The sequence below is a fragment of the Leuresthes tenuis genome, unplaced genomic scaffold, assembly GCF_036924035.1.
Source record: "Leuresthes tenuis unplaced genomic scaffold, fLeuTen1.0.hap1 SCAF_21, whole genome shotgun sequence".
Lineage (NCBI taxonomy): Eukaryota > Metazoa > Chordata > Actinopteri > Atheriniformes > Atherinopsidae > Leuresthes > Leuresthes tenuis.
Window position 1 is genome coordinate 27,071,190 of NW_027325375.1, and position 26,374 is coordinate 27,097,563.

At 41.3% G+C, this 26,374-nt stretch overlaps 1 protein-coding gene across 10 annotated transcripts in view; it reads left to right on the forward strand.

The window, feature by feature from the left end:
- LOC140280413 (RNA-binding protein Musashi homolog 2) overlaps positions 1–26,374 on the forward strand; it is a 226,969-nt gene that overhangs the window by 122,925 nt on the left and 77,670 nt on the right. For all 10 annotated transcript variants that reach the window (XM_072375747.1, XM_072375749.1, XM_072375744.1 and 7 more), the window contains one exon: positions 7,722–7,770. In XM_072375747.1, coding sequence (XP_072231848.1) covers positions 7,722–7,770 — 49 coding nt within the window. The remainder of the gene's footprint in view (positions 1–7,721; positions 7,771–26,374) is intronic.

Sequence of the window (26,374 nt, forward strand, 5' to 3'; positions counted from 1 at the left end):
TGTGGAATTACTGCTGAAAAGCACGTGAATCCATTTCACTCTGTCAGGGTTTTCTTTTTTTTGCAGTTTAAAGAAAGGATCAAATTAATTATACTACTAAGCTAATTTCCTTTGTGTTGTCCTTCAGTGGACTTCATCCATAGTCTAGTCATATACAATATGCAACATGACAGGTAAGATGTTGAGTTATACCTCAAATAAGTTACGATGGTGTTCAACTTGTGTTGTGCATTACAGAGTTATCTTTGCGGTCCTCTCTGTCCTCAATAACAACTGTCAGAAATACAGCGTTAAAAGCATTTTTTAATCGGAATGCAGATAAACATTAGCAGCAAGATAATATTCAAAATCATCTCGAGGAATAAAGTTTTGCTTTACTTTAAAAGGGTATAGAAAACAGACAGGTTTAATAAATGATAAAGTGAAATGGGATAGACAGAGGAGATGGCAGATAAGCGTGTCTTCACCCTACAGCACTGCTTTTTTATCTGTATGTGCATGGCGTGTGTTCAGTTCACGCACTAGGCGTGCATTTTTATCACGTCTGTGGCGGTTGCCACTCATCCATTATATTAAGGAATATTCCTTTTGGGGGGGGGATTATTTTCCACTATAAATATAGCTGCCCTCACCTCTGCTGTGGAACTGAACCAAACAGCTCAGCCATCTAGGCTCACACTTAAGAACAGTGTCCCTTTTGCCACTTTTTCTAATTGCAAGAGCTTAAAGAGAGCTAAAATTTTGCCCCCTGCTCTTTGTTAAATCACCACTTGTAAAAGCGCTCAAGCGTGGATGCAGCACGCTGCAGCTGAACATTCTCAGACAATGATATGGATTTCCGCCACAGATGAACAATTGAAAGGGTTGTCACAAATTTGTCCATTGTCACTGGGTCACTATCATTTCTCTGTTAATTGCCATCATTGTAATAGAATGTTAGATGCTCTTCTGCGAGGGGAGTGTTGATGAAGGGGCAGTGCCGGCTGAGTTTTCTCCTCGACTGTAGCCCTGGTATGTCTCAGTAGTGATAAAAGCGTGATACCTCACTGATCCTGGATTTTTTTAACCTCTTTATGTACCCCCTCTGCTATAGGCAGTGGTGCAGGTTCAGCTAAAGGCTGAAACCTTGGGAGAAGGCAAGAATTCACTCCCTCGCTCAGAGACACTAGAGAAAAAATGGATCTTTCCAACAAGGGGCCTCAAACAAGGGTCCTCCAGTTAAACAATGGTCTTTCCTTTCTATTTGTGATTTTCCTGTAGAGATCCAAAGTGGTTCACGTAATCTGTATTTATTGTCTCTAAAATTGAAACCGTGAAGCTGGAAGTTGAATTGGCCACAAATAAGTTTGAGCATTACCTGATGAACTCAAATGCAATTAGTGCAGACTGTGCCTCTGCGTTTGTGTTGTCAGAACAATTCTCTGTGACACTTGACATTAAAACTCATTCCAAATTTTCCTGACAGCATCACAGACGGTTGTTTCACAGTTCAGAGCAGTTCTTCAAACTTACACAAAGAAGGATATTCAAAGAGTGTAATAAGGGCAAGAAAGAGACCGCCGCGTACCCAATGTGAGTAACAGAAAGCTGCACCAGGTGCCAACACAAAAAGAGCCTTTACAAAAGGAATGGCACAACTACCAAGGGTCACTATCTGTGGCTCGGCCTTTGTTCCTTTGGCATCAGATATGATCTATATCAGTGTCTCCCCCAAATTGCAGGAGAGCTCCTCTGTTAGCCTTCAGCTGTGAGCCGAATGTAAATGTGCGTGTGACACCTATCTAAATCGCTGTCATAATTCATTTCCAGAGATCTTAAATCTCTCCCTGTCACCTGGCACCTCTGCTGTTTTCCTGTCTAAAAACAGAGCACATTAGCCTTTATTGATGTGTTCGTCCTTTGATACATAATTCATCACTCAACAACCTTTTTCTGTTTTTTGAATTATTATGTGTTTTTCAGAGGTTGTTCAAACAAATGGATCGAAACAGATAAGGAGGCTTTGCCTAGTGTTGGGTCAAGTCTCATGTTGTATGACACAATCTGGATTGTTTTCCCTGAGTGTGTTCAAACAGAAGGATGAAGAATGATGTGAATAATTTGGCTTATGACAGCTTTAAAAAAAAAAAAACCTTGTCTTTAAATCTTCCAAAGATGCATTTAATGCCAAATATCATTGCTAATCTATCAAAGCAGCCAACCTATAAAAGATATTAAACATGCCAGCTGGGACAGCAGCACATGGGGGAGTTGCTGTTTTCTTCGTTTCTACTGCAGACATAAGACACGCATGGATAGTGTAGTGGTAAGATTGCTGCCTTCATGTGGGTGACCAGAGTTCGAATCCTGAACTGATGGATGAAAGGTATGCATGAAAGGTACTACCTCCAGTAGGGGTCCTTAGGTAAGACCCCCTTACTCTACCTGGGACATGAGTGTAAGTCACTTTGGATAAAAGAGTCTGCCAAATGCATAAACATAGGTTTTAAAGGGCAGACGTAATATTAAGGGTGTATCAAAAGACAAAGTTGATTAGTTACATCAGGTTATATTCATTCAGTATGTGTAAATGTTTATATCCAAATAACTGTATGTGTGTGTTTGCACACGTTTGCTCTCCATTGTCAGTCAAAGATAAATAGATGGTGGCAGGCTAATGAAGAGTGTAAGGGGTAGAAGTGTCAAATCCCCCTTCAAAACAAATAAATAGACAAATATTGCAAAGCAGAACTCAAACAAAAAAAAGGAATACTAATACATATTCATTCAGAAATACAATAGCATCATTGTCTTTCCTGCCCTGCTCCTCTCCACTGCCACTATCAGCACAATCACCACTAAAAAGCCCCAGTAAAACTGACGTGGTAGGGAAAACGGTTCAGGTAGCCGAGCTACTGGCACTGTAGGAATGGGGCATCACCTGAGGAGGGTGGTGAGGGTGGTGTCTCACCAGGATGGTGAGACACGCTAGTTAGAAATGCCTTTTAAGAGTTATTACTACATGGGATTTAACTATGTTTGCCCGATCAGTCACTGAATGAGTAAAACTTAACAACATAGACAGACTTACAGATGTAAGATGTCTAAGCACAACCGGATGTCTTTACAGCCAAAGCAAAATTGCTGGATGATAACAAATTATAAAGGCGATGTAAAGTAGCAGCATAGTTACACTTGCTGAGCCATAGGTTGGGTTACAGAATGAAATTTCTCTCACAGCCACCTAAATCATGAATAAAAGTTCTATTGCGAACAAGCCAACATTTCACACATCTAATATACCCCTGACAGCCCTTTTTTTCATAGGAGGTTATGTGGTTCAGATGCGTTTGCCTCAGGCTTAGTTAAAGAGCTGCCCGGCCTTTTGCCCGCTGACTGTCTTCCAGCTGCCTTCTTCTTTTTAGTGGTCATGGACTGTTTCAGTGCATATACCACAGTGAAATAGACTTTTGCTCTTTTCTTCATTGCCACAAAAGGCCAGGCACTTCGCTGGAGTTCCCATTCCCCTTTTACATAGTGATAAGACAGCCATTATCCTTTGAACCTTTCTTTTCACTGCACCAGGAGAAAAGGAAGAGTGAAAGAGAAGGAGGAGGAGGACAGAGAAAGATTTCTTCCCTGAGGTGAGCCTGGTCTCACCTCTGTGTGGCGGGCTTTTTTGTGAGCAGTGAAGAGGTCCTTAACCTTCTATCAGATGGAGGCACACAGTTGTGTTCTGCTTGAATAACTACATTGAAAAGCCCTGAAGCACAGGAGATAGTTCTATAGACTCTGCAAGTGGCATAGAGAGGGAGAGAGAGACAGACAGACAGACAGACAGACTGAGAGAGAGCGAGAGAGGGTGGGGGGGCTGTATTGTATGACCTGCTGGAGTGTGACCCTCACATGATGTGCACATTCTTTGTTAAAGTGCCCATCAGTGTGAGTCTGTGTTCTTTGTTGGACAGGTCTCACTGGCAGGATGGTCCTTCTCTAATAATGTCAAAACAACACGGTTCACACATTTATATAACACACCTCCTTTCATGGACCTCACGTTATTTTACAAAGTAACAGTCCTTCTGCTCTCAGGCTGTAAATGGCTTTACAGTCGCAATACTATCAATATTACGGTGCAGATATTCGAGTGTCACGTTGGATGAAGGGCCCGTGATGGCTGATGATACCGTGGGCTCCTGTCATTATTCAAACCAGTCGCATTTTATAGAGACTCATTTGCTAACTTTGATAGCGACATCAAACAAGTGAAACAAATCTCATACGTCATAGTGCACAAGTCAAAGTGCAGCGCAGCAATGCTGCCGGGATGTTTTTCTTCCAGGTTCTGTTTATTACAAAGAGTCGTCAACGTGTTTTACACATCATTTAGAAGACAGTTATTCTTGTGGAAAAGATATTTCCCGTGACATATTAAACCTTGACAAAAGCAAAAACAACAACGTAAAACCCAAAGGCTTAAAGCTGTGTGTGTGTATAAGTCTCTTCAGATTTCTACATCTATGTTAGACATCTACTGTAGACACCAGCTCTTAATGAACTGGTATCTATAGTTACATATAGGATTTGTTGAGCCAGCTAACACAAAGAAAGTCTGGCTACGTTACACTTGCTCAGATGTGCCCCCCGCTGGCGTCTTCAGACAGAATGAAGTCACCACTGAATAAACGTAAGTTGAGCTTATTAGCAGTTGGCAGTAGTCACATTAAATTAGCTAAAAATGGGTGCAGAAGAGCATTCCTAAGTTACTTTTAGTACAATTTGGATTAGTTTCTGTAAACCTGGGCATAGAATTTACGCACAGATTTAGTTATGAGCTCATTGTTTTTCACAATATGAATATATTTGTCAAAATCTTGAGTCCAGTTCAAGGCCCCGTATGTTTAGGTCATTGCTGTTAAAGACGTTAAACTTTATAGACCATCAGTCATTATTAAACAGATGCATTTCTTCAAGTCTTAAAGAAAACTGAATATGCTGTGTTAGCCGTTTTGTCTGAACATCTACTGATGCATGAAGGTGCTTGGCTTTTTCAGTATTTCTGGTATTAGGTGACAGAAGTCAGATGCAATAAATTTCTGTCTCCATGTAAATGATCACAGGCTGTCAGCCACACTTGTCAAATTAAACATTTACCATAGTTGGTAAACATGCCATTCCATCTTAACTCTGCAGTGCAGCTTTCGTGCTGTCGCACGTTGAAGCCTAAATTCTTTCTGGGTTTTATGAGCAGAACTCCACCGGCAGAATTGGCCCAAATCAAACTTCTCTCACCTTTAATTTCACAACAGTGCGATTAACTGGTGCTGAACGTAACAATGGAGGTATTGTACTGAAGATGAACAATCCCGATATTTTGCTGTGTTCCTCAAACTCAGCCTATGAAATCCCAGCCCTCAGCACTACAGATTCCAGTTATCCCACTTCCCCTCACTTTAATGCGATTTTCTTCTGATTGCCTGGCATTAGACAGAGGTTAGATTGGATGACATTATAAATGCTTGTTTATAAAATTGTTGCTGCAGGTGATACTGCTTGGCAGTTTCTGTTTCTACACCAGTGTAATGATTTCCTACCACACAGTCATCAGAAAGCACATTTTTCAGAGACTCTGCAAACTTCATTATTTCTGCCATATTTTTGTGTTCCTCTGCTTTGTCAGCAAAGGGAAACAGTTCATGGAGACTAACTTTGTCAGTAATTGTACAAGACTCCCAGCTACAGCAGCACTGTTGCAGCTTGTATGAATTCAAACCCCACACTTCGGATTTGTATTGTTTTCAGATTTTTAACTCTTCACAAACACTTTCAACCTGCAATTAAGGGATTTTGTCCATGACTATTTAGTGGAGAAACTGATGATAGAATACCTTCCAATTAAATCAGATAACAGAGTTTGTGCCTCATTCACACGACAATTACTGTACCACACTGCAGCACATATCTCGTGCTTCCTTTGTTATAAGATGGTCTGCTTGATTTATTTTACATCCTTTGTTTTGCTTCATCACAGCTGATGCTGTGCTGCTTGCTTTCAACACTCCTGTAACTCAATAAAGGATGCCCCAGCACTCTCCTATAGGTTTCAAATTAGTGATTTAGCTAAATATAGGTGTTTTTAAAAAAATAAATGGATAGATGTAGAAAAATACAAACATAAACGGTGCTTCTTTATAATAGGCATGTGCTTGGTTTAGTATGTAGTACCATTTACTTCACCCAATTTCACCCAAAGTTATTAACAAGAAAATAACTCCTTGCACAACAGTGAGAGAAAACGCTGCCAAACTTGTTCAGAAATGATTAATCAGTGAAGCAATTTCATAGCAATGTAATTTATACTCAACATAATAATTATATTAGAAGTTAGAAACAAGAACACTTCACTGTTTCACACGGTTTCATTTAATGCTACACCAGCCTATTAACATAGTGTATATAGACAAAATACAACTTAAATTTGCATTTTGTTGAACGACACACACCACCTACAGCTGTTAAAGTCAGAAGGTCAGAATTTGAAAAAGTAAGGAATTGGAGTTTGCCCGGAACGTCGCTACGTGCAATCTCCACATCAACATAATCAGGATACAACCTATTTTTAGGTGTACCGTGTAAATAGGTTACTTCAAGACCTTATGTGTCGCCCTCTATTTTTGGCAATTTGAAATATTTTGGGGAGGTGCAAATAAAGTGCCTGGGAGCCACATGTGGCCTGTGAGCCATGCAGCGAGTAACCGGGCCCCACAAGCTGTGCCAGCGTCTTGTGTGCCAAATGTGCGGCAAGAGAGCGCTAGTCTGCCTGGCTGCCAGGCACTTCTCTTTATCCAATCAGACAGTTCGGCTTGAGTAAGACCCCTATTCTCGTCTCTTCCCATCTCCTCCCGAAGCTTCGTAACCCTTGCATGAAAAACACAGATGCATGCTTTCTTCCCCTGCACAGCATCAAGCCTCCTCAGTGCACTTTTACACTTACCTTGAGACTATAACCAGGGGGTGAATGGAGCAGAGTGTTCCCTCTTTGTTTCTGTCTGCTGATGCTCTCTACTTCTGAGCTTTTTTTATTCATTTTTTTTTCTCCTAAGACAAAATCACAGGCTAAATGAGCATGCCTCACTCTGTTTTTTAAGCATTTAATCAGAGTTATAGAAAGATGAGTTTGTTGGGGATGTCTGGGGGAAAAATGCTGTCTGTGTGTGGCTTTATTGGACATGATGAAGGATGGTATTATGGTGGATGCTGCTGTTGCTGCGCCTGTGAGATGAGGAAGGATCCCATTTGTCTCATGCCCGCTTAGTGTAATGTGTCTATCTGTCACTCTCCACAAGACTGGACGTCGGTGTTCATCAAAATAAGCATAATGTCAACACTATTTCCATTTTTTACCGCTGGTCATTATTGTTAATTTTCTCTCCCGTTGCCACTCTTCACTACAACTAATCCAGACAATGAGTAACATCGCAGGGATTGCATAATTTTCAGCATGGACAAAAATTACAACGTGCGAATGGGAAGGGGAATGGTAACCTAACTATAATCCTGTGATCACACACTGATTATGTGGATGAGAGGTGGTTAGAAAGAAATAAGTGTAAAGCAGTAGGAATATAGATTCTAAGCATAATTACAGTGAGTAGATTAGATGTGATTCTGTGGGGGGAGGTGATGTGAAATATTTGCAGAGAAGATTAAGCTAATGTCTGTACTAATTTTATGTCTTCCAGGTTGACGATGCCATGCTTATGTTTGATAAGACTACTAACAGACATAGAGGTAAGTGCGAACCTTCTGTTCTCTTTCGCCCCCATTTTTTTTTCTTCTGTCTTTCAGAAAGGTGAGAAAATAGTCATTTTATGTCCTTTCCCCATGAGATAACACAGAACAGTTCCATTTCACATGATATTAGGTGTACCATCTGTTCAACAATGGGAGCGTGTCAAAGTAATCAATAAGCTGGTACGGTGTTTAGAATGTTTGAGCGTTAGATGGTGTGTGTGTTTGTCTGTGATGATGCCGGTGTGAGTGTTTCAGAGAGGTGCTTAAAGGGTGTAAAGATTGCGAGATGGTGGGTGCTGTGCAGTCAGATAACAGCATGAGATAAGACCCTGGAGAAGCACTGACTTTATCGCTCTATCTCATCAACTCCTTATCTGAGATGAGAGGACATTTCTCTCTCAAGCAGAGGACTTTCCAAAGACAGGTTTTCCTCCCTGCACCACAATGCGGTGTCAGTTTATTTTTGTCTAGCAGCCTGCTTTTCGCTCTGCTTTAACCAGCAGTAAACAAATATATATGGTGTGTGGTCACTCATTCAGGGCCCTGTTTAATGTGTGATCTTTTCTTTAATGTTTTTTCATGCCGTTGGTATGTTAAAGTAACTTTTCGGAGACGAACTGTCCTTGGCTGTTTACGCGACTGTGCGTGAGCAGTCGACAGGCACTGACAGGTATTCAACAAGAGAAAGGAACTCTGGTTGTCACAGCAGTCAGCTCACTTGTAGGCAGAGCTGCCATGGCAACATCTCTCTGTTCTGAGCCTTGTTTGCCATATAAATGTATATATTTGTTTACAGTGAGAGACTATACTTTTCCAGCTGTATAAAAGTTGAAGTATAGCTGGCTTCAGATCGACTGCGGCATCAGTTTTGTGTGGGACCTTCATCTTTCTCTTTCTACCGTATCTGCATTAGTTGACGTGTTTGTACTCTGTGTGTGTGTGTGTGTGTGTGCTGTGCGAGTAAACTCTTTGAGTCTGGTAAACAGTTTCCTAAGTGTGAAACATGTGAACTATAGTGGAAGTGATCTATGGCTTTGAGGGGATTTTGATCTGTAGTGACAGAACCCAGTGTGAGGTCTGCTGTGAGACGAAGGCTTTTCTCTGAGTCTCTCTTATTTCTCACTCTTCACTCTCCTGTCTGCTGTACTGCCAGCCCTCAGAAAGGAGCTGGCCGCCGTGCTTGGAGAGTGTGTGAGGCGTTTGTCTTTGGGCAGCAAAATGCCCTTCAAATGAAGACAATGATGGAGAAACGGCATCCTTGGTAATTTTTCTGATGACTGTGTTCATATTTATATTGAGTGTGACATGGAGGGAGAAGGCAGGTGCGTTTAGTCCGACCGGCATTTTGATATTTTGTTCCAGTTGGAATGTGAAACATGAGATGTTTGATGCTTTCATCTTCAAAGCACAACAGGTCTTCCGAATAGATTGCATATAATATTAAAAACCAATAAGATAGTCTCAATAATTCATTAGAGCCATTGGTTCAATTGTGTAATATTAATGGCTTAGTTGCCCTGTGACCACAAAGGAAACGACATTGAATATCAGTGAAAGTCGTTGCTTGGTCTACTCCAGATCCAGTGATGGGCATCTGGCAGCTTGCAGTCCAAATCAATTTCCACCTGTTTTCATTTTATCTCACAGATTGAGTCATGAAAAAATCATTTCTGGGATTTTTGCAGCACTGTACTCGCTAAAAATAACACATTCCTTATTCAACATCTCAAATCTTACAGTATACAGGGATTGCAGTGGCTATTTCATGATTGCAAGCCCCTAAAACAATAGTTCTCTTATAGCATTTTGTACTTTAAAAGTAGCATGAGGAAGAGCGTATTTTTAACTTCTAATTTCACAATGTGTTGTCATGGAGTACACCTGGAATGCTGTCCCACCTGCAACTCATTGCACTTTATAAGTGTGTGGCATAGCTTACGTCTGCAGTTGCATTAGCTGCAGTTACCTGAAATGTCTAAATAAAGGGGTCAGGATGAAAGGAATTTTTTTGCTGAGACAAAACAAGTAAAACAAAGCAAATGTTCCAGCAGGCTGTAGGATGCTGGAACATTTGTGAGGCTATAAAAGTATCATTTTTTTTTCTCTGATTAAATCTAAAATATATTGGCACCTTTCAGAGCTGATCTCTTGTTGCTGTGGCACACGATGACTTCACATATCCTCATTTGAATGTTGCCTTTGTGCCTTTTTACTTTTCTCCCAGGGCTCGTTTAAGTCTGTTTTGGTATATTACTATAATGCTCTCTATTTTGTTTGGAGGGGCTTATTGTGTATGAGATGCATGATCAACACTTGATTATGAGTGTGTTTTCTTTGGGGCTGTGGCGAATTGGATAGAGGACAAACGTCACACTCCACTAGTAGCAGCATTGTCCTTCAGACAGTCCCTGCGAACCTGGCGAAGCGACAACCGGAGGAGACATTCTCTACCCTTCTCGTTTTTCTCGATATTCTTTCCACTCTCTATCTCTCCCAGTCATTCAGGTCTTCCTTTTCTTTTACACAGTCACACTATTTCAGTCTCTACACCATCTTACCTGTCTTCACCATCTCTGTTTCGCTTGTCTTTTTCTGTCCGTCTCTCCTGTTAGAGGACACTCGCTGTAAGCAAAGCTCTTCACAAAGGCACTCGCTGCACACCATCTCCTTGGCATTTAAAGGAGGAGAATACAGCCAATTGTGCTGGAAATTGAACTCTCTAAAGCCTTCCTTCCCACTGCAGCAGTTCATTGTGGGTGAGCTCAGTGTCTTTGGTGAGCGGCTTGGGCTGTCCAGAGGTTGATGCCAGAGGGCGCCTATTGTTCCGTGTTCCACTGCAGTGTCCCCACAACTCTTCCTCCCTTCAACCTTCCCTTCTTCCCCTGACATTTGTCTTGTGACAGAAAAAAAAAATCAGGAAAGGGTTTATTTCGAAGCACTTATATCTTAATGTATGTTTGACTTTTTCTTACTTGGGGTGGATGTATTCAGTGATGTAGGAGGTCTGGATTTCAGCGTGTCTGTGCTCCAAAATCCAGGCTTGAGCAAGGTCATAAGCACATGTCAGAGATTACACATACCAGTCATCACTCCCAGCACCCTCGGCATGACTTCTGGGTGACAGGACGAGCTGTGCAGGTGGGAAATGAAAGCTTTTGGAACAGCCAAAAGTCAGAATCGTTCTGTCATCCTTTACCACCTCTTGTCCAGCAGACTGACATGTGATCTATGATCTAAAATGTGATTTTACTGTCAAACACAATTGGTGGTGCCAAAAAGAGTGTTTCACAGGTGAGAAAAATGGCTTGTCCTAAAGGCAAGGATTGAGGCTGTGATGAAAGAGCAGCGACCGTCATCATCAGCCAAAGCATCAGGGTTTCACTCGTGAAAGAAAAGGTCCAGTAGATAATAGATGAATTCTTCATCTTGCTACTCATTCATGTGTTCCATGTGCTGCTCTGACACACAGTAATTAAGCCCTTCTCTCCACCACATTACCACTCTTCATCTGCACATTTTGAAGCAACAAACACAAATAATCCTCACGGGACTTTTCAAAGGGCAGATATATAGCATAGACATACACTTGATCTGATTTGATTTGATTGTTTTGATTATTCACAAGCAGCTTCTCAGCGTCATGCCTAACACACAGAAAAAAATCCCAATGTTAAATGATGCTTCTACAGCTATAAATAGCTGAGTAATTGGGTCAAAAGTGCATGTCACAGTGAGTTTTATTCCCTCTTTCCTCAACACACACAGACTAAAAACCTGCGTTAGCCCTGCAGTTTTCATCAAGTATGAAAGATTTTAGTTACTTATTTCAAGCGGCACCTATAACTGCTTTGGGTGACACGCACACACACACACACACATACACGTTCTAGCTCACCTTTTTTAATTACAGCATTAAGAAAGCTGATGAAATCCAAGTGTAACTTTCTTTCATATTCCCCTACAAAAGTTTGTAACCAGACAGCAGTCATTAGTGTAGTATTACAACGACTGTGTGACTGATTGTGAGCCAAATTCTGTCTTTATTTGAATGATGCAAGGAATAGTAATGTGCAACAGTGTTGGGGACCAGAATAAAGAAATGCAGGCTGGATTGTTGTAGTCACAAGGCTGCTTTGTATGAGAGAGCCAGTGAGCGAGGCACATATTAGAAGCCATGTTCCTGGAGAAGAAGGGGATTCTTGGTTTTGTGTGAGGAAAGGGCCAAGGCGGTGCGAATTTGTGTATAGCTCTTTTTTTTTCTGTGGCTTAAAGGGCTGGTTTTCTTCTTGGCAGACGAACAGAAGACTGCATTGTGTGCGTCTGTAATCTCTTTACCTGGATTGGCAGCAAAACTAGCAAGTGCAGCTCCCAGTGTGGAATTGGCTCGGAGGAGTCAATGTCACACTGAGCAAGCGGCGTTCCAAACAACCAAAAACTGGTTGTGTCTCCATGATACCATGTGTATGGATGACAGCATGTTTTTCTTCTTCAATTTGTGTTTGTTTTTTAAGTTTAATAGGTGAGTTTTACAGGCCTTACACATAAACAATCTGAACAGAATGCCCAAGCCTTCTGTGCAGCAAAGTCGAATTTTCTAGCTATATCATATTATTCAGTTCTTGTGGCGCTTTTTTTTCTTTTTTTCTTTGTGTGCTTGTCATACTCTCAAAAGAATGAGCAAGTCTTTGCCCTCAGATACAGAAGCTCATAAAGTCTCAAAGGCTTGGGTGGTTTAAGGTGTCATTATACACCAACAATCTGACATAGATTTGCCTCTCTGGCCTGACTTTGTGAGAAGAAAAAAATGATTGGCCTCATTATCTTCCATTTCTTTGGCATATTACATTAATTATTTTATAAAAGGCTGCCAGTTTGAGATCTGTAACCCGAGACGCAAAGCTGCAACTCCACAGGTTAACTGCAGCTCGCTGAAAAGCCCCAGCATTTGACGTCACCACAATGCCTCATCAGCCACCGGTGCTAGGGATTGAACATGGCCGACTGAGCAGAGGATGTCTGTCTGCAAAGTGATTGCTGGCTCATTGACTGAGTAGGAGAGTAGGGAATAAAAGAGAAGTAGGGAAAGGAAACAAGTACAGTTAGAGATGAAATGGCAAGAGAAAGAAAAGGGTGGAAAGCAGGAAAAGTACAATGAAAGCATGGTGAAGACAAAAAAAAAAGAAGCAAATAAAGAAAAAGGAGAGTGGCTCAGTGGGAAGCCTCCCCCTGCTGGCTCCTCTGGCTGGAACCTGCTGCCGATGGCTTCAAAAGAGCGCCAGGCAGTCTAGGCCTCTGCTTCTAGCAATTAGAGATCACTCCAGCGGATACCTCCTGGCCAGCCTGCAAATCCTTCAAAAATACCCTCTGATTACTACTGTAGGACACAGGCTGTTTACCAAATGGATCTAGCACAGCTGAGAGTGAGGTTTGATAATGCCTTCTTTTGTTCAGGGCTAGAGAGGGAGCGAGGTCTTTTGAGTTTTTAAGATGGCACGACAGAGAATAATTGTGAGATGAGTTTTAATCCAAAAAAAGAAAAGATAAGCAGTTCTTTAATTTCTTCTCAAAATGCCTCTATTACCAGTTCTGTTTTTTCAAGAGCTGCACCTATTTGGTCTAAACTAAAGAAGCGCCAGGTCCTGTGACTTCCCTTTTAAAAAAAAACAAAACATGTTAATTTAATAAAACGTATAGTGTTTCCAGATCAGAGATTTCCTGTGCTATGACTTCTGCCTCACTGATGCAGAGTTAAACTATCAGCAGCTGTGCTTGATTTAACTGATCGACACTGCATTCACTGCAAGTGGAATCAGATATTCCTGCACTTGTCCTCGTATCGCTCCAGCCTCCAGACAGATTCCTTATTGTGTTCCCTCACCTTGACAGACCTGATATTAGCGATTAGTGTGAATGTCATTTAAATGGCAGAGCTAATCATACGCTCTGGGTGTACATCCACCGGAGGGCCCCTCACCTTGGCCTAATCTCAGTGACAAAGGAAATGATGTGTTTAGCCACTCTTAATAACTGCTTTAGCTCATCAGCTCCCAGGCGAGCCAGCTTTATGGCCAACCTGTGCCTCGCCAGGGAGGCGCAGCTAGAAGTAGGGAGCCTAGCCTCTAGCCCTGCTTCCTCCCCCTCAGGCTCTTTGTTGTGATCCACATCCTGACATCAGCGATCCAACAGGCTTTCCTCAAACTCAACTCCAGCATTGAATTAGCTACGATGCTGTAGTCTGCAATGAGCCCCATGAGAATTACTTTAGAGGTTGGACATCAAAGGGTAGAGAATCCTCCTCTTGTCACCTGTTTTCTCCTGTTCATGGCTGCCATCTACCCCACAACCGGTGCTGCGGCAGTCGTATGTGTGTTATAAGCTCATAGACCGGATGGGTTTGTTTTTTAGTTAAAGTCTGCTGTGCTGGCCCTGCATGCACTGCAAAGGAAAGGAGGATGAAGGCAGGAGATTGTGGAAGAAAGCCTGTGGTTTTAATCTCTTCCCTGTGTTTATCTCACCACCAGGAGACAAACCATGTGCCATTAAAAACATCAGCTACTCCCACTGGTTGGCAGCGCAGCCACACCTCTGAAGACATTTGAAGGACACAATAAAAGGGACAAAAAAATTGTGCAGAAAGGTGCATTTATGAATGAGAGCGAAGGTCGGATTTTACACATTAATAGGTATTGGAGTTAAGTGGAACTTTCCACAAATATACAATTCCTGGGAATCTAAAGGTGAATTTGTTGTGCATTCATTGAGTCCACACAGCATATTTGCTGTATAAATTCTCTGTCATAAAAGAATTGAAGAACTTATTTGAACAGAAATAGGCAAACATCTTTTGCCTCAGCTCCTATGGGGATTCAGACTCCTCAAGAAATGAAAATGCCAGCTTGGAATTGTCATCATATTGAGAGTTAGCCAACCTTTGACCTCGTAATACCCTGACAGCTTCTCTATTTGTGACCTGCTGGATGCTCTTAGAAAGTGAAACCATCGGGGGGGATCTACTGCTCACATCATCATTCTCAGAACACCTAATAGTGGATTTACCAAGGTTAAACCCCCTGTGAGATTGCAGACACCGTGACCTGGAATACTGAGTTTACATCTTCTCACACACAAATACACACAAGCTCAGACGCTAAATATGAACGAGCATCTGTGAGGTAGTTGGTTTTGAAACAAAGCCTTACATCAACAAACCAACTTAATCTAGAGGATACATAGCTATTATAAGACACTGAAAGCAAAGTTCATAGAAATGCTGGAATATTGGTTGATACTGTTACAGAAACTAGACAAGGGGAGTGGTTGCCTTTCCTTCTATTGTCCTCTGTATTTACAGCTTGATTGGTGCCTATCCAGGCATCTTACAGCTGAGCACAGCACACGAGGGAATTATCCAAGTGTCTCCTGTGCAGTGTTGGTAAAATAAGTCGCTTCTGGTCTTTGGGAGATTTTTAAGAACATGCTGATCCACAAAGGTGTGCTTTTAATTGCTGTCACACCCACAGTTGCACTGCAGAAACTCCGATACTCTTCACCACGGTGGATAGTAACTTCATTTGCAGAATTTATTTTCTTAAAAAAGGTGATTATATGCTATTGCTGACCTGATCTGATTTATATTGTGTAAATAAACGTGACATAGACAGCATTTGAAACTATTGTTCACAAGCTGACAACATCTACACAGCGTCCTGCTCCTTGTAACTTTATCTTTTTCCTTGAGAGCCTCTCAGCACAACTTTTTTGAAGAAAGCATTTTTTTTAGCTGTCCCTCTTAAGTGTAATAGTGGTCAGGATACACCAGCCCACGCTGAAAATCACAATCAGCTGCTGAGCCACACCAATCACTTCTCACAGAGATTGCCAGCTGAATTAGATTACATCACCTCCAGTCCAGGCATCTAATCTTAGATTAAAGTGAAAAAGAACAATCTGTGGTTTCTTTCCTACGTTTTCTTTTTTGTTCTTCTTCTTTGTGCATTCTGGGTCATACTGAGGGTCTGAGCCATTTGAAGTGTTTAACTAACATGCAAGCCCCCTATTTCAAAGCAATCCCTCTACCTCCATTCTATACTTTTATGCTGTTGTGATGTTTGATGTGTATTTGACCAACTTTTTACCATCCTGCCCCATAGTTGCTGCTGATTGGCCTCCCACAGTCCCGCTGGTTCACCACTTAAACAGTCTTTTTTTGAAGTGAGGAGTTTTTTATACAGAAGCAGCCAAGACAATCATTGCACTGCGGGGTACATCCTGGCTTTGACTGGTGTTTTGCCAGACAAGATAGACTTACTGATGTGCTTTTGTGTTTGTGTGTGTCGAGCAGTAAAATACGGCAAAAAGAGCAATTTTATCTGCTGTCATGAACAATGAAGCGTCCGTAATAACCAACAACTCAGAAGGAGCACATGGCGTCTGTCCCCATATTCACCAGCAGCCTTCATGCTGCTTCACATATTTGTAAGAAGCAGAAACTTGACATGCCTGAAAATGATACACAAACACACTGAGACCATTATCTGACCATTACATCTGACAGACAATAAAGGAGCATTTGAATATGGCCAGCTCCTTTACATAACTAGCAACTTGAGATTTTTCTATGCTCCACCATCTCACAGCTGCTGCGATGACCTGAGAGGCAGAGTGTGCATGTGTGTGTGAGTATGCCTTCACCCAGTAATAAGGGTTGCCTAGCCAAGCGTAAGTGTCAGGGTGGAGATGCCTGGCTCATTAGGTACTATGGCAGGATAATGTATGAACAGCCCTTATGAATGTTCACACAGGTAGAGAGAGTGGGCAGGAGGGAAAAGAAAGAGGGAGGCAGCCATTGTTCTTTCTCTACTGTCTTCTCTGTCTCTCCCCACTGCTGCCCCCCCCCCCCCCCCTTCTTCTCTCTCCACAGCCAGTTCTGTGTCTTTGTGTGCGCGCACCCTGGGAGATATAGGCTCCCCGGTCACATTATGCTCAGTGTTTTTGATGCAGAGCTGCCACTCCATGGGTTTATACCATTTATTCCTAAATTAATTTATTTATTGGTTTATTAAATTTAATTCATTGCGTCTTGCATGATGCTTGTTTTGCGGCTCTGTTGCTCGATTGACAGGTTGCCAGTCATGGTAAGATTCCATATCCCATCGGCGTCATGCAGCAGCACGTTGCTAATTGAGTTGAATGCGTAGCTCGTCTCTCCTCAGTGAATCCATCTGTCGCCGTCTTGTCATCAGTTTGTTCGCACTTGACAGGTTCCAAGTCTGTCTTTGTGTGTTTAACTGTGCACTTCTGTGTAGGTGTGCTGTGCTTTTTAATTTATGCAAGAGAGAGAGTGTGTGTGTGTTACAATGCCATATAAAATGGGTGGCTGCCCAGATGCCTCTTCTCTGTATTATGTGCTTTGCCCCACTGTAGAGTCCCAGAGACAACAGGCCCTCAGCCAATCTGTCTCTGTATGATACTGTTTAGATGGACATATTTATGCAAAACATCTCAGTAAACATGCATGAACACGTTATTTAATGATTTGCTATGATTTTTTAACATCAACGGGGTTATGGTTTACATCTGACCTTGTTGTTGTTTGGGCTGTTGCAACTTTACCTCAAATAAAACTCCAATACTGTGGAAAAGTTAAGAGATGCCACTCATTCAGTTGTATTTTTCTATCCATTGAGCCAGACTTTGATATATTTTACAGTTCATCTGTATTTGAAAGGGATTTCCTTAGGGAATTAGGTGGAAAAAAAGACCTGACACACTGAAGCCTCCTCAGATATGGTCCCAATGGAAGGGTGACTGTTAGGAAGCCATTCTTAAGGAGGGGAAACAGGGAGAAAGGCTGAGATATGCACAACATAACTGTCAGAGACCAACATTATGGAAGCAGTTTAGGACAATCTAGAGAGAGAACAAAAAAGAAGGCAGCCAACATTTAAAGAATAGCTTTGAAATGTCCTTCAAGAAGCCTGGAGAACTATAACTACTAACAAAAATTACAAGTAAATTTGTCCAAGAGGGTTCAGGCAGTGTTGAAAAATAATGGTGGTCACACCAAATTCTGACTTAAGATTGTACAAACTCAGATTTTATATCCTATACTGTATTTCTGTGTATGTCTGTTCGTGCCTGAATAAATCACAGCACCTATTTCTTGTTTTTCTGGTAATATATAAAGAAATAATGTGCAGGTCAAGGCTTTTGCACTGTATTGTATTGGACTGACCGCATGGTAGCTCATCTGTAGTTAACAAGGTTTCAAAGAAATGACTGTTGGGTGATGACATGATTAATACGCCTTCTTTGGGGCTTTCCTTTGTGTGTTTGGACAGAGTGTAAGTGTGTGTTTGTGTACGAATCACATGGTGTTTTCTTTGGTCCTGATCTATACTGGGCTCATGCTGAAAGAGAATGAACTTAAAAGAGAGTGTGTCTGTGTGATGTGTTCTCTCTACCAGCAGATAGATGACGTCTACACTGTGTTACAGCGCCTCACCTTCATCACAGTCTGTGGAAAAGATGGAAAGAAAGAAGAGTATGTGTGAGGAGGAGAAGGTGTATGTCGCTGTGTACGTTGATGGCACTTCACACAGCTGCGTGTGTCCTGGCTTTGATACAGTACAAGCATGCTGTAAGACTCGGGCGAATAAAGGCAGTGTGTCTTTTGAAAAAGGAGGTTCACTGCACTCCTGTGTCAGCACGCTTGGGGAGGGATTCTGTCTCTAGGAGAGCCTTGAAAATTTTGTAGGCCCTGAGTGTTTTTGTATACCTCCAGAGGCGTCTGTGCGAGTGTGTTTCTGTTTATGTGCTTAAAACATGTGGGAACCTGTTCCTTACGCACTACAAATGAGCAGCTGCCTTATCATCAATCCCACCTTTCACGCTTTTGTGAGTTTTATTATAACAGATACTCACATACACTCAGAGGATTGCACACATGCATGCATGAGCTTATGCACACATACATACAACCACGCGTGCACCCGTCTTCCAAACTGCCTCACTTGAAGAGCAGTTGCATCAAAGGCAGCTGTCTCTCATCTCACTTTATCTCCGTCATCTTTTCCTCGCTTGCTTTTTTTTCTCGCCTCTGTCACTTCACACATTTTTCTTTTTCTTTTGCTCATTCCCTTGTGCTTCTCGGTCTTTGTTTCCCACCCATTCTCTTTTCACCTTTGCCTTTCTGTGCTCTACTTACCTGCCAGGGAGAGTCTCCCAAGGAGAAGTGATGTGTTTTTTTTTTTTTTTTTATATTCATCTCCCATTTCGAGAGTTCACTTTTTTTGAAATGCAGCCTCAAAGGATCCATATCACAGGTTCTTCTGTGTCCACTCTGCAAAACCCAGTCCCACCCCCACCCAATCCATCAGACAGCAGCCAGCCTCACCGACTCCTGCCTCATTTCTCATAAATTAGTCTTACCTCTCACACACTTTCCTTTTGTTTCTTGCTCTTACTCATTCCATTCTCCGCATGCCCTCTCCCGCCTTCCATCTCTCTCTGGTCCTCCCATTTCATTTTTCTTCCTACAAATGCCACACAGCAGTCCCTTAAGAAATGTCATTTCTGTCTTCTCCTTTTGTTCTGTAATTTCTCCGTGTCCCTCCTTTTCTCTTGGGGTTTCATTTATCGTTTGCTGTTCTTCTGTCCCCAGCTCTGATCTCTGTCGTATTCTCCTTCTCTATGTATCTGTCTCCGTCTTTGTCTCCGACACCTACCCGTCCACTTTTTCTCCTTTTTGTCTCTTTTGTTCACTTTTCCAAAAAATTATTCAGTGATTGAAGATAAAACTTTTTTAAAAAAATGTATTAGTAACGGTGATGTGATGGAGAACACATGCGTAGAATACAATAAATGCTTTGTTTTTGTGAACCCTGTGGCATGTGAAGATTACAGTCAAGTGCCCCCTGCAAAGAGGGCCAGGGGCATGCCAAGCACTCTTTGGTATTTCAGTGTCTAGGTGTGACTGGCTCACCTGCCGCGCACTTGGACTGAGGGTGGGATTCAAAAGAATACATTATCCTACATTAGTCATAGGCTTGTTTGCAGTTTTGCCAATCAAAGTCACTTTTATTCCAAGACATGAATGCAATAGCTCAAATGTACTGCCAAGAGCAGATATCTTTTTTCAGGCTTCACTTTTGAGTCGACCTGTTGAGTATCCAAAGACCAACTTGCTTTTCCATCATGGTAACAGTTTGTTGCTCTTACAGTGGTCCATTACCATCCACCGCACCTCAGCCTTACTGTAGGACAGAAAAGGTAGCATTCAGGTTCAAATGCAAAGACTCAGCGGGATCTGCTGTCAGAAATGTTATAAATGTGCAACTAATATTCACAGCTGTGTTTTCATTGGTGTAAAACAGTGAAAATAAGAATTGTTGTACTTTTATTGCCTTGAAGTGACGGCTTTATTTCTACAGATGATGTAGGTCTTCCACCATGCAGTAAAACTGTTTCTGGAAGCATCCCTATTAAATCTGGCTCAGATGATCTCATGTCTACGAATAAGGCGTCACTGAGGAAATAAAAATGGTGGAGGAAGTTTCCCCCCGTTATTTCAAGAATAATGTTGAAACACTATTTCTTGAATAAAGTCTTAATGTGTGGGGACTGCACAGAAGTTCAAAGGCTCTTGGTTCAGCTCTCAGCTGAGGCCTTTCTGTGTGGAGTTTGCATGTTCCTCTTGTGCCAATGAGAATATGATAAAAAATGTGCATGTTAGGTTACTTGGTGATTCTAAATTAACTGTAGAAGAGTGTGCGCGTGAACGGTTGTTTGTCTGGTTTGTCTCCGTGTTGGCCTTGGCCCTGCCTACCATGCCTCTATCCAGGGGATGTAGAGCTGAGTTTATGAAATGTTACATCTGTAGGCTACCATCCACACAGCATTTGCCATTGTGTGCTTTTTAAAGTTTTTTTTAATCAGTACCGGTAGTAGCATGTTTATCCAAGGCTACAACTCACCAGTCCAGTATGCTGGGACAAGCTTGTAACTAAGACTGTAATGTATGAAGGATGGAATTACAGTGCACTCTGCACTCTGTGTTGGGCCACAGTTTCTGATAATCACAACTCTCTGAGATAATTAGTCTAGTTTTTTTATTTTTGACTGGACCGCAGACATCAGCCCCACACAGTGGGACAGAAAATGAGCTGCCAGCTGTCATACAGATGGTAAAAATCGATCATTCTCCTCTCTTTTTGTCCATGAGTTGTTACTGTCAGTCGAAGAGCCAGATGTTACATTCAGTAAATGCTTTTTAATATAGTAAAAGCTAATGTTAGTAAATGCTGTGCCTGCTCTAATGCTGACCGCAGACACCTAATTTAGCACCCAGTTGTTGTGTTCCCATCATCACAGTGACAAATTGAAGGCTATAAATTCCCATGACTAGTGCGGAGTACTTTGGCACATGACTAAATGGTGACAAAACACTTTCTTAGCTCTCAAGAGCCACATGTTGGTGTATGTTAGTGAGTTTTTAACTAGTGTAAAGAGGGCTATAGTGAATAAAACCAATGTCGATAATGACCTATGCCATATGGTGTCAACTTATCATAAGAATTTCCACTTACTGTGGCTCATTGGGGCCTGCTTCTCAGTCACCTCACACCCACCTGAGCTAAACACAAGTTCAAACAACGCTTTTTAACTGTGTTACTGAATCTGGTGATACATCACATCCCCTCCGTGCATCACGCAGGTGTAGCCATGGATACCGTTGCATGTGATGATTACAAGCAAAGTCTTCTTCTGACCAGACACAATCCCTTTAAAGTACTGATACTTATCACCAAAATGTGCTTAGGGTCAAAATGCATGTTTTTTGGCCATATTGTAGTTTTCTGCTGGTTTGATTTTAATATCAACAAATGGATTTTAGTCTTGAAAGTTTATTCTCTACATTTCCACTTTGATTTTTAAACCCTCAGCCATCTTTATTCTTGGATTTTCAACCTTTTTTTTTAAAATGACATTTCAGCTATTGTCTTAACGATCTGGCTTTATTCTCCACAACTTGATTTCATTTTTTAAATTTGAAAACATAATGTGACCTTAATACTCGGTCGTACATGTCACATCTTGTTGGTGATTAAAAATACTCTTAAGCAAGATGATACTCACAAGTTCTAATTTATCTGCAGTGCTAACCCTAACCTTTTTTTGCACAGTTGTCTAAAATGCTTGTTAATTTGCAGTCAAAATTGTGGAACACTTAGTCACAATCGGGCAGTTGTTTTGTGAGAATTTAATTGATCAAATGTACAAATACTGAATATTTATTTATCCGTTCAGACCAATAAGATTAACAGAGTTTGGATCCATTGAAACATTTTCACAAGACGTAATTACAGATAGTGCTTTGAATGACAGTTCAAAGGAAGAATGTAACTTTGAAGCATAATGAAGCAGAGAAGTTCAGCACAAAGGATGTGGGTTTTGCTGTAAAATGTTATTTAAAAAAAACAAAAACACTAAATCTATGAGTAACAAACATTTTCTTTCTCTGTCAGCTTGTGAAGTGGTGAAACAACGATAATTATAGTTCTTTTTTTTTTTGTCTTCAAGTTTAGCCACTGGTCAAGATCGCTAATTAGCATTTATGCTCACTTTGCATAGCCAGCAAGCAGAGAGGTAATTTTAACCCACCGAAAGTGTCAGTTATCTTTCCCTCTGTTATTTGTGAGATAATCCTCGTCACAGACAGACACCCAGCTCCAGCTCGGATGGGTCAGAGAAAATTGGTAAGATGCATCACAGAAATTCAATGCTTCAAATGTGATTCTGATCCTTCTGTGCAGAGTAAACCGTCCCACACATGCTCCCAAGTGGTCGGAGAACCAATTTGTTAGGCCACTGACAACAGGCGAACTGGCTATATGAGAACACACAGATCTTATCCCAGATGTTGAAATACATTTGTCAAGTTTGTGTGTACCAAATTTATTTATGTTGGCTGACCAGTATCTGCTTTCTGTTTTTTGTTTCTTTCCCACTCTGACGGTAGAGTTTCGGAGTTTTGTCATTGTTAGACCTTGAACCTGGTTTTACCGAACAATATATGGAACGTGGTATAATGCCGCCTCTCTCCATCTCAAAGTCCATTTTTGTCAAACCAGAAGTGACTCTTCCCTGGTGGATCTCAGTGCAGAGATTCCACTTGAGAACACTTCTCTGGCGTGCAGGCGTGCAGGCACTTGTGTTCCATCAAAATGCTAATAATATCATCTGCAATATCCAGAGCAATATTATTGTAGTGCTAATTGGTAAAAAAAAAAATCTTGATGGGAGCACCTGCCCACCCTACTACTCAATTATTTTTAATTACAATGGCTGTAATAAAAGGGAACAAATTGTGTAATGATCAATGTTTCATCAGTGAGGTGACAGGTTTGCTCTTATTGGCTTCAGCACAGCAATGTGTGGCTCATTTAGATGAGGAAGATACTTGTTTGAGTCTAGCAGCACTAAGTGAAAATGGGCCCTCAGGAGAGGGATGTCTTTTCCTTTGGTTTTATGCAGCATGATTTATTCATCGCACCACACAGCTTTCGAAGTGTTCTTTGGACAGTTCACATGTGTTGGTATGTGTGCCACACCTCCTTGTGGTTTAGAACTCGAAAAGGTTGTTTTTTTTCTCATACCAATGTGGGAAGGAGAGACGGAGATGGAGTTATAAAAATGCCCGTTGAGAAGTATGTGCAATTACAGCAGCGCAAAACATAAAAAGTGCAGAAGATTCCTTGAAGTAAGTGAAAAAGAAAATGTCTCACTTTGAAACAATCCTTGTCTTCCAAATTGTCAAATTAACTTTTTTTCACAGCACGGCTTGTGAGAGGGGTGATTAATAGCTTCTTTTTGAGAGTTATTTTCTAGTATGTGTCAGTTTTTCTAGCTTCCTTCAAAGTGATAATGCTTTCCGGCTCTTGCCCCCAGGGACTGCTCCATCTTATTAACTTGTCCTGGGAGACGGGGGCTGCTGTAGCGCCTGCAGGGATGGAGAAGGACCTCTAAGTCCTGCGCTGTCTTCTTCTGCTCCAAACATCCACTGCTCGCTGAGTGTGTGTGAACTCACATATCATCTGACACAAGAAGCGGATAGTTTAACAGTCAGCGAGATGGTGATGATGATGAAATATAATCACTTTGTGAGGACTCTGTCTATACTCAGAGGCAACAAAAAGTTGTTAATGTGGAGTAAAAGAGGGTAGATTCAGTAAAGGAAATACAGGTAGTAACTTTTCCCTTTTCTTATATTCAGTCAAATACCTCAACCCAAGCACAGTTCTGATATTAGCAGTTTAAAAACTGTATACCTCACTGCATAAAATCACTTTGGTATATTTCGTATCCATACAGCTGAATCTTTATAGTAATCAGATACATTAATTTTGCATTCAGTCTGCAGCTGTCCTTAATACTTCTGGAGATTATCTGACTGGTTGATATCATGTGTTTCTTGCTCTCCATCAGCCATGTTTTCTAGAGAGAGGATGCACTCAAGCTGCACCCTGCTTCCTGTAAGCTGTTGTCATGGCTGGATCGGCTGAATGTGTAGGGACAAGCAACATGGGACAAACGCAATAAATGTGTGTGTGTGTGTGTATTAGTGAGCACAGACGACAGCAGCCAAAATGCTGAATTGGCTACCCACTTTCCATCTTATGTCTAGACTATCTTAGTTTTCATATGTGGCAGTTTTTTAACATTGCTTTTTATATAGACATATATCATTGTGATACTTCTAATAAAGCACACAATGATCTGGCACTCTGGTTAAAGTAGCATCTAGTGCACAGCAGTAAGACAAATGGCATTTGTGTGCAGCACAGCCTGTTAATTTTAGCAGAAGAACACTCACTGATATAACCAAATAAATGAAAAATAACATGGAATTTGAACAAGCAAAATATAACAGCCAACTCTCTCACTGTTGTTTATTTAATGTAGAGCTGAGTCTGTATCTGCTGAGAAAATCAATCTTAAAAAGATTGTAGACAAATTAGCCAGCAGAAATTAGGCAGTGCATACTCATTATGCCTATCCCTTAGTGGAATTCAGCATACACTGCAGTGTCTTTACCGTTTAACTGCACAATCATAAATGCAATCATGTATTTTATCTAGAAGCCTCTCAGGGCAATAAACACTGTCTCTTACTATTACAAAGTATTGCATGGACCAAACGGTTAAGACATGGTAGTGTTTGAAATTTGAACACCAACAGCATATAATATTGGTTCTCTTAACCTCAGTTTGAGCCTCTTTGAGTTCATTTTTCAAGGCACTTCTTATCCCACTTGTGTTTCTGTGTTATTGTCCTGTCTTTCATGCATCAATAGATGGATTATTATACATCCCTGTTTGTAATTGGAGGGCAGGTTAGACAAGGGGATAATTAAAATAGTGCGTGCGTTGCTACTCCATCTATTTTCTGGTGTTGTCTTGACTCGTGGCTCGGTATGTTTTCATGCCCTCCTTTGTCCTCCAAGTTAATATTGTTGATGTGACAGTCGCTGAGGACACACAGCACAGACTTGCTGACAAACACAGACTAGCAATCCCACATTTGTACACAGTTATTGTCTGCAGGAGTGGATTCAGCACTGTTGCACATTTAATAAGTGTAGATTGTATTGTTATGTGGTTTCACACATACTTTAGGTGATCAACTATACATAGCCATTAACTGCAGCCCAAAAGTAATGTAGTGTTGTGGGCAAGGCTGTAATCTTTATTCCTTAGATACTGTGCATAATGTCTAATGATATGTAGACATAGCCACAATAGGGTTATTCTTTCCTTAGAAAGCTTACAATAGCAGTGGTGATAATGTTAGAGCTCAGGCAAAGGGCAAAATTGCATGAGCTGTCAGGTTATGATCCCAGCTGGCAGAAGCTGACCATACTTGGATGGCAGTAATGCCTCAAGCAACAAGCAACAGGAAAATTGCAATGACTGTGGCAAAGTCATGGATACCACAACCAAGGTGCGAGCAGGGAGCCATGTGTTTGTTTCCTTGAGTCTGGAGGCCAGTCCTCATTATAGTAGCTGGTAAAATATTAGAGTTCAGCTGACACCATCTAAGTGAATTGTCCAGAGCAGTTTTGACAGCTAGTGGAAGGCAGAGCTAGATTATGATGGATGATGACAACAGGGGTGGTGCAGAAAGAGCATTGATGTGTTTTGTTGCTCATGCAAGAACTAATATGTACATCTAATGTGGGACAGTTTGGGTGACGGTGTGAGGCATACACACAAATTGGAGTCTGATGGTTATGTTACTTTTTCTCTTCTTTTTTTTTCTTCCAAAAATAATGTTGCAATTTCTCATACCTATAGAATTCATTCAGAACCATTTCTTTGCTTGTCTCACAGCCCCACAAGCATCTTAAAAGGAATGTGAAAAGAAAAAGAACCATTATTGTAGCTTGCCATTCTATACCACCCTTGTGTTATTCATGCTTGATGGTAGATTTCATTGCTTTCTTGTTTTCCTATCAGTAGTTTTATTTCATGAACGTGAATAATTCTCTTGGCAAGTGGAAAATTAAGCGGCCCGCTGAAAACTTGATTGCAGTCCTTCATTG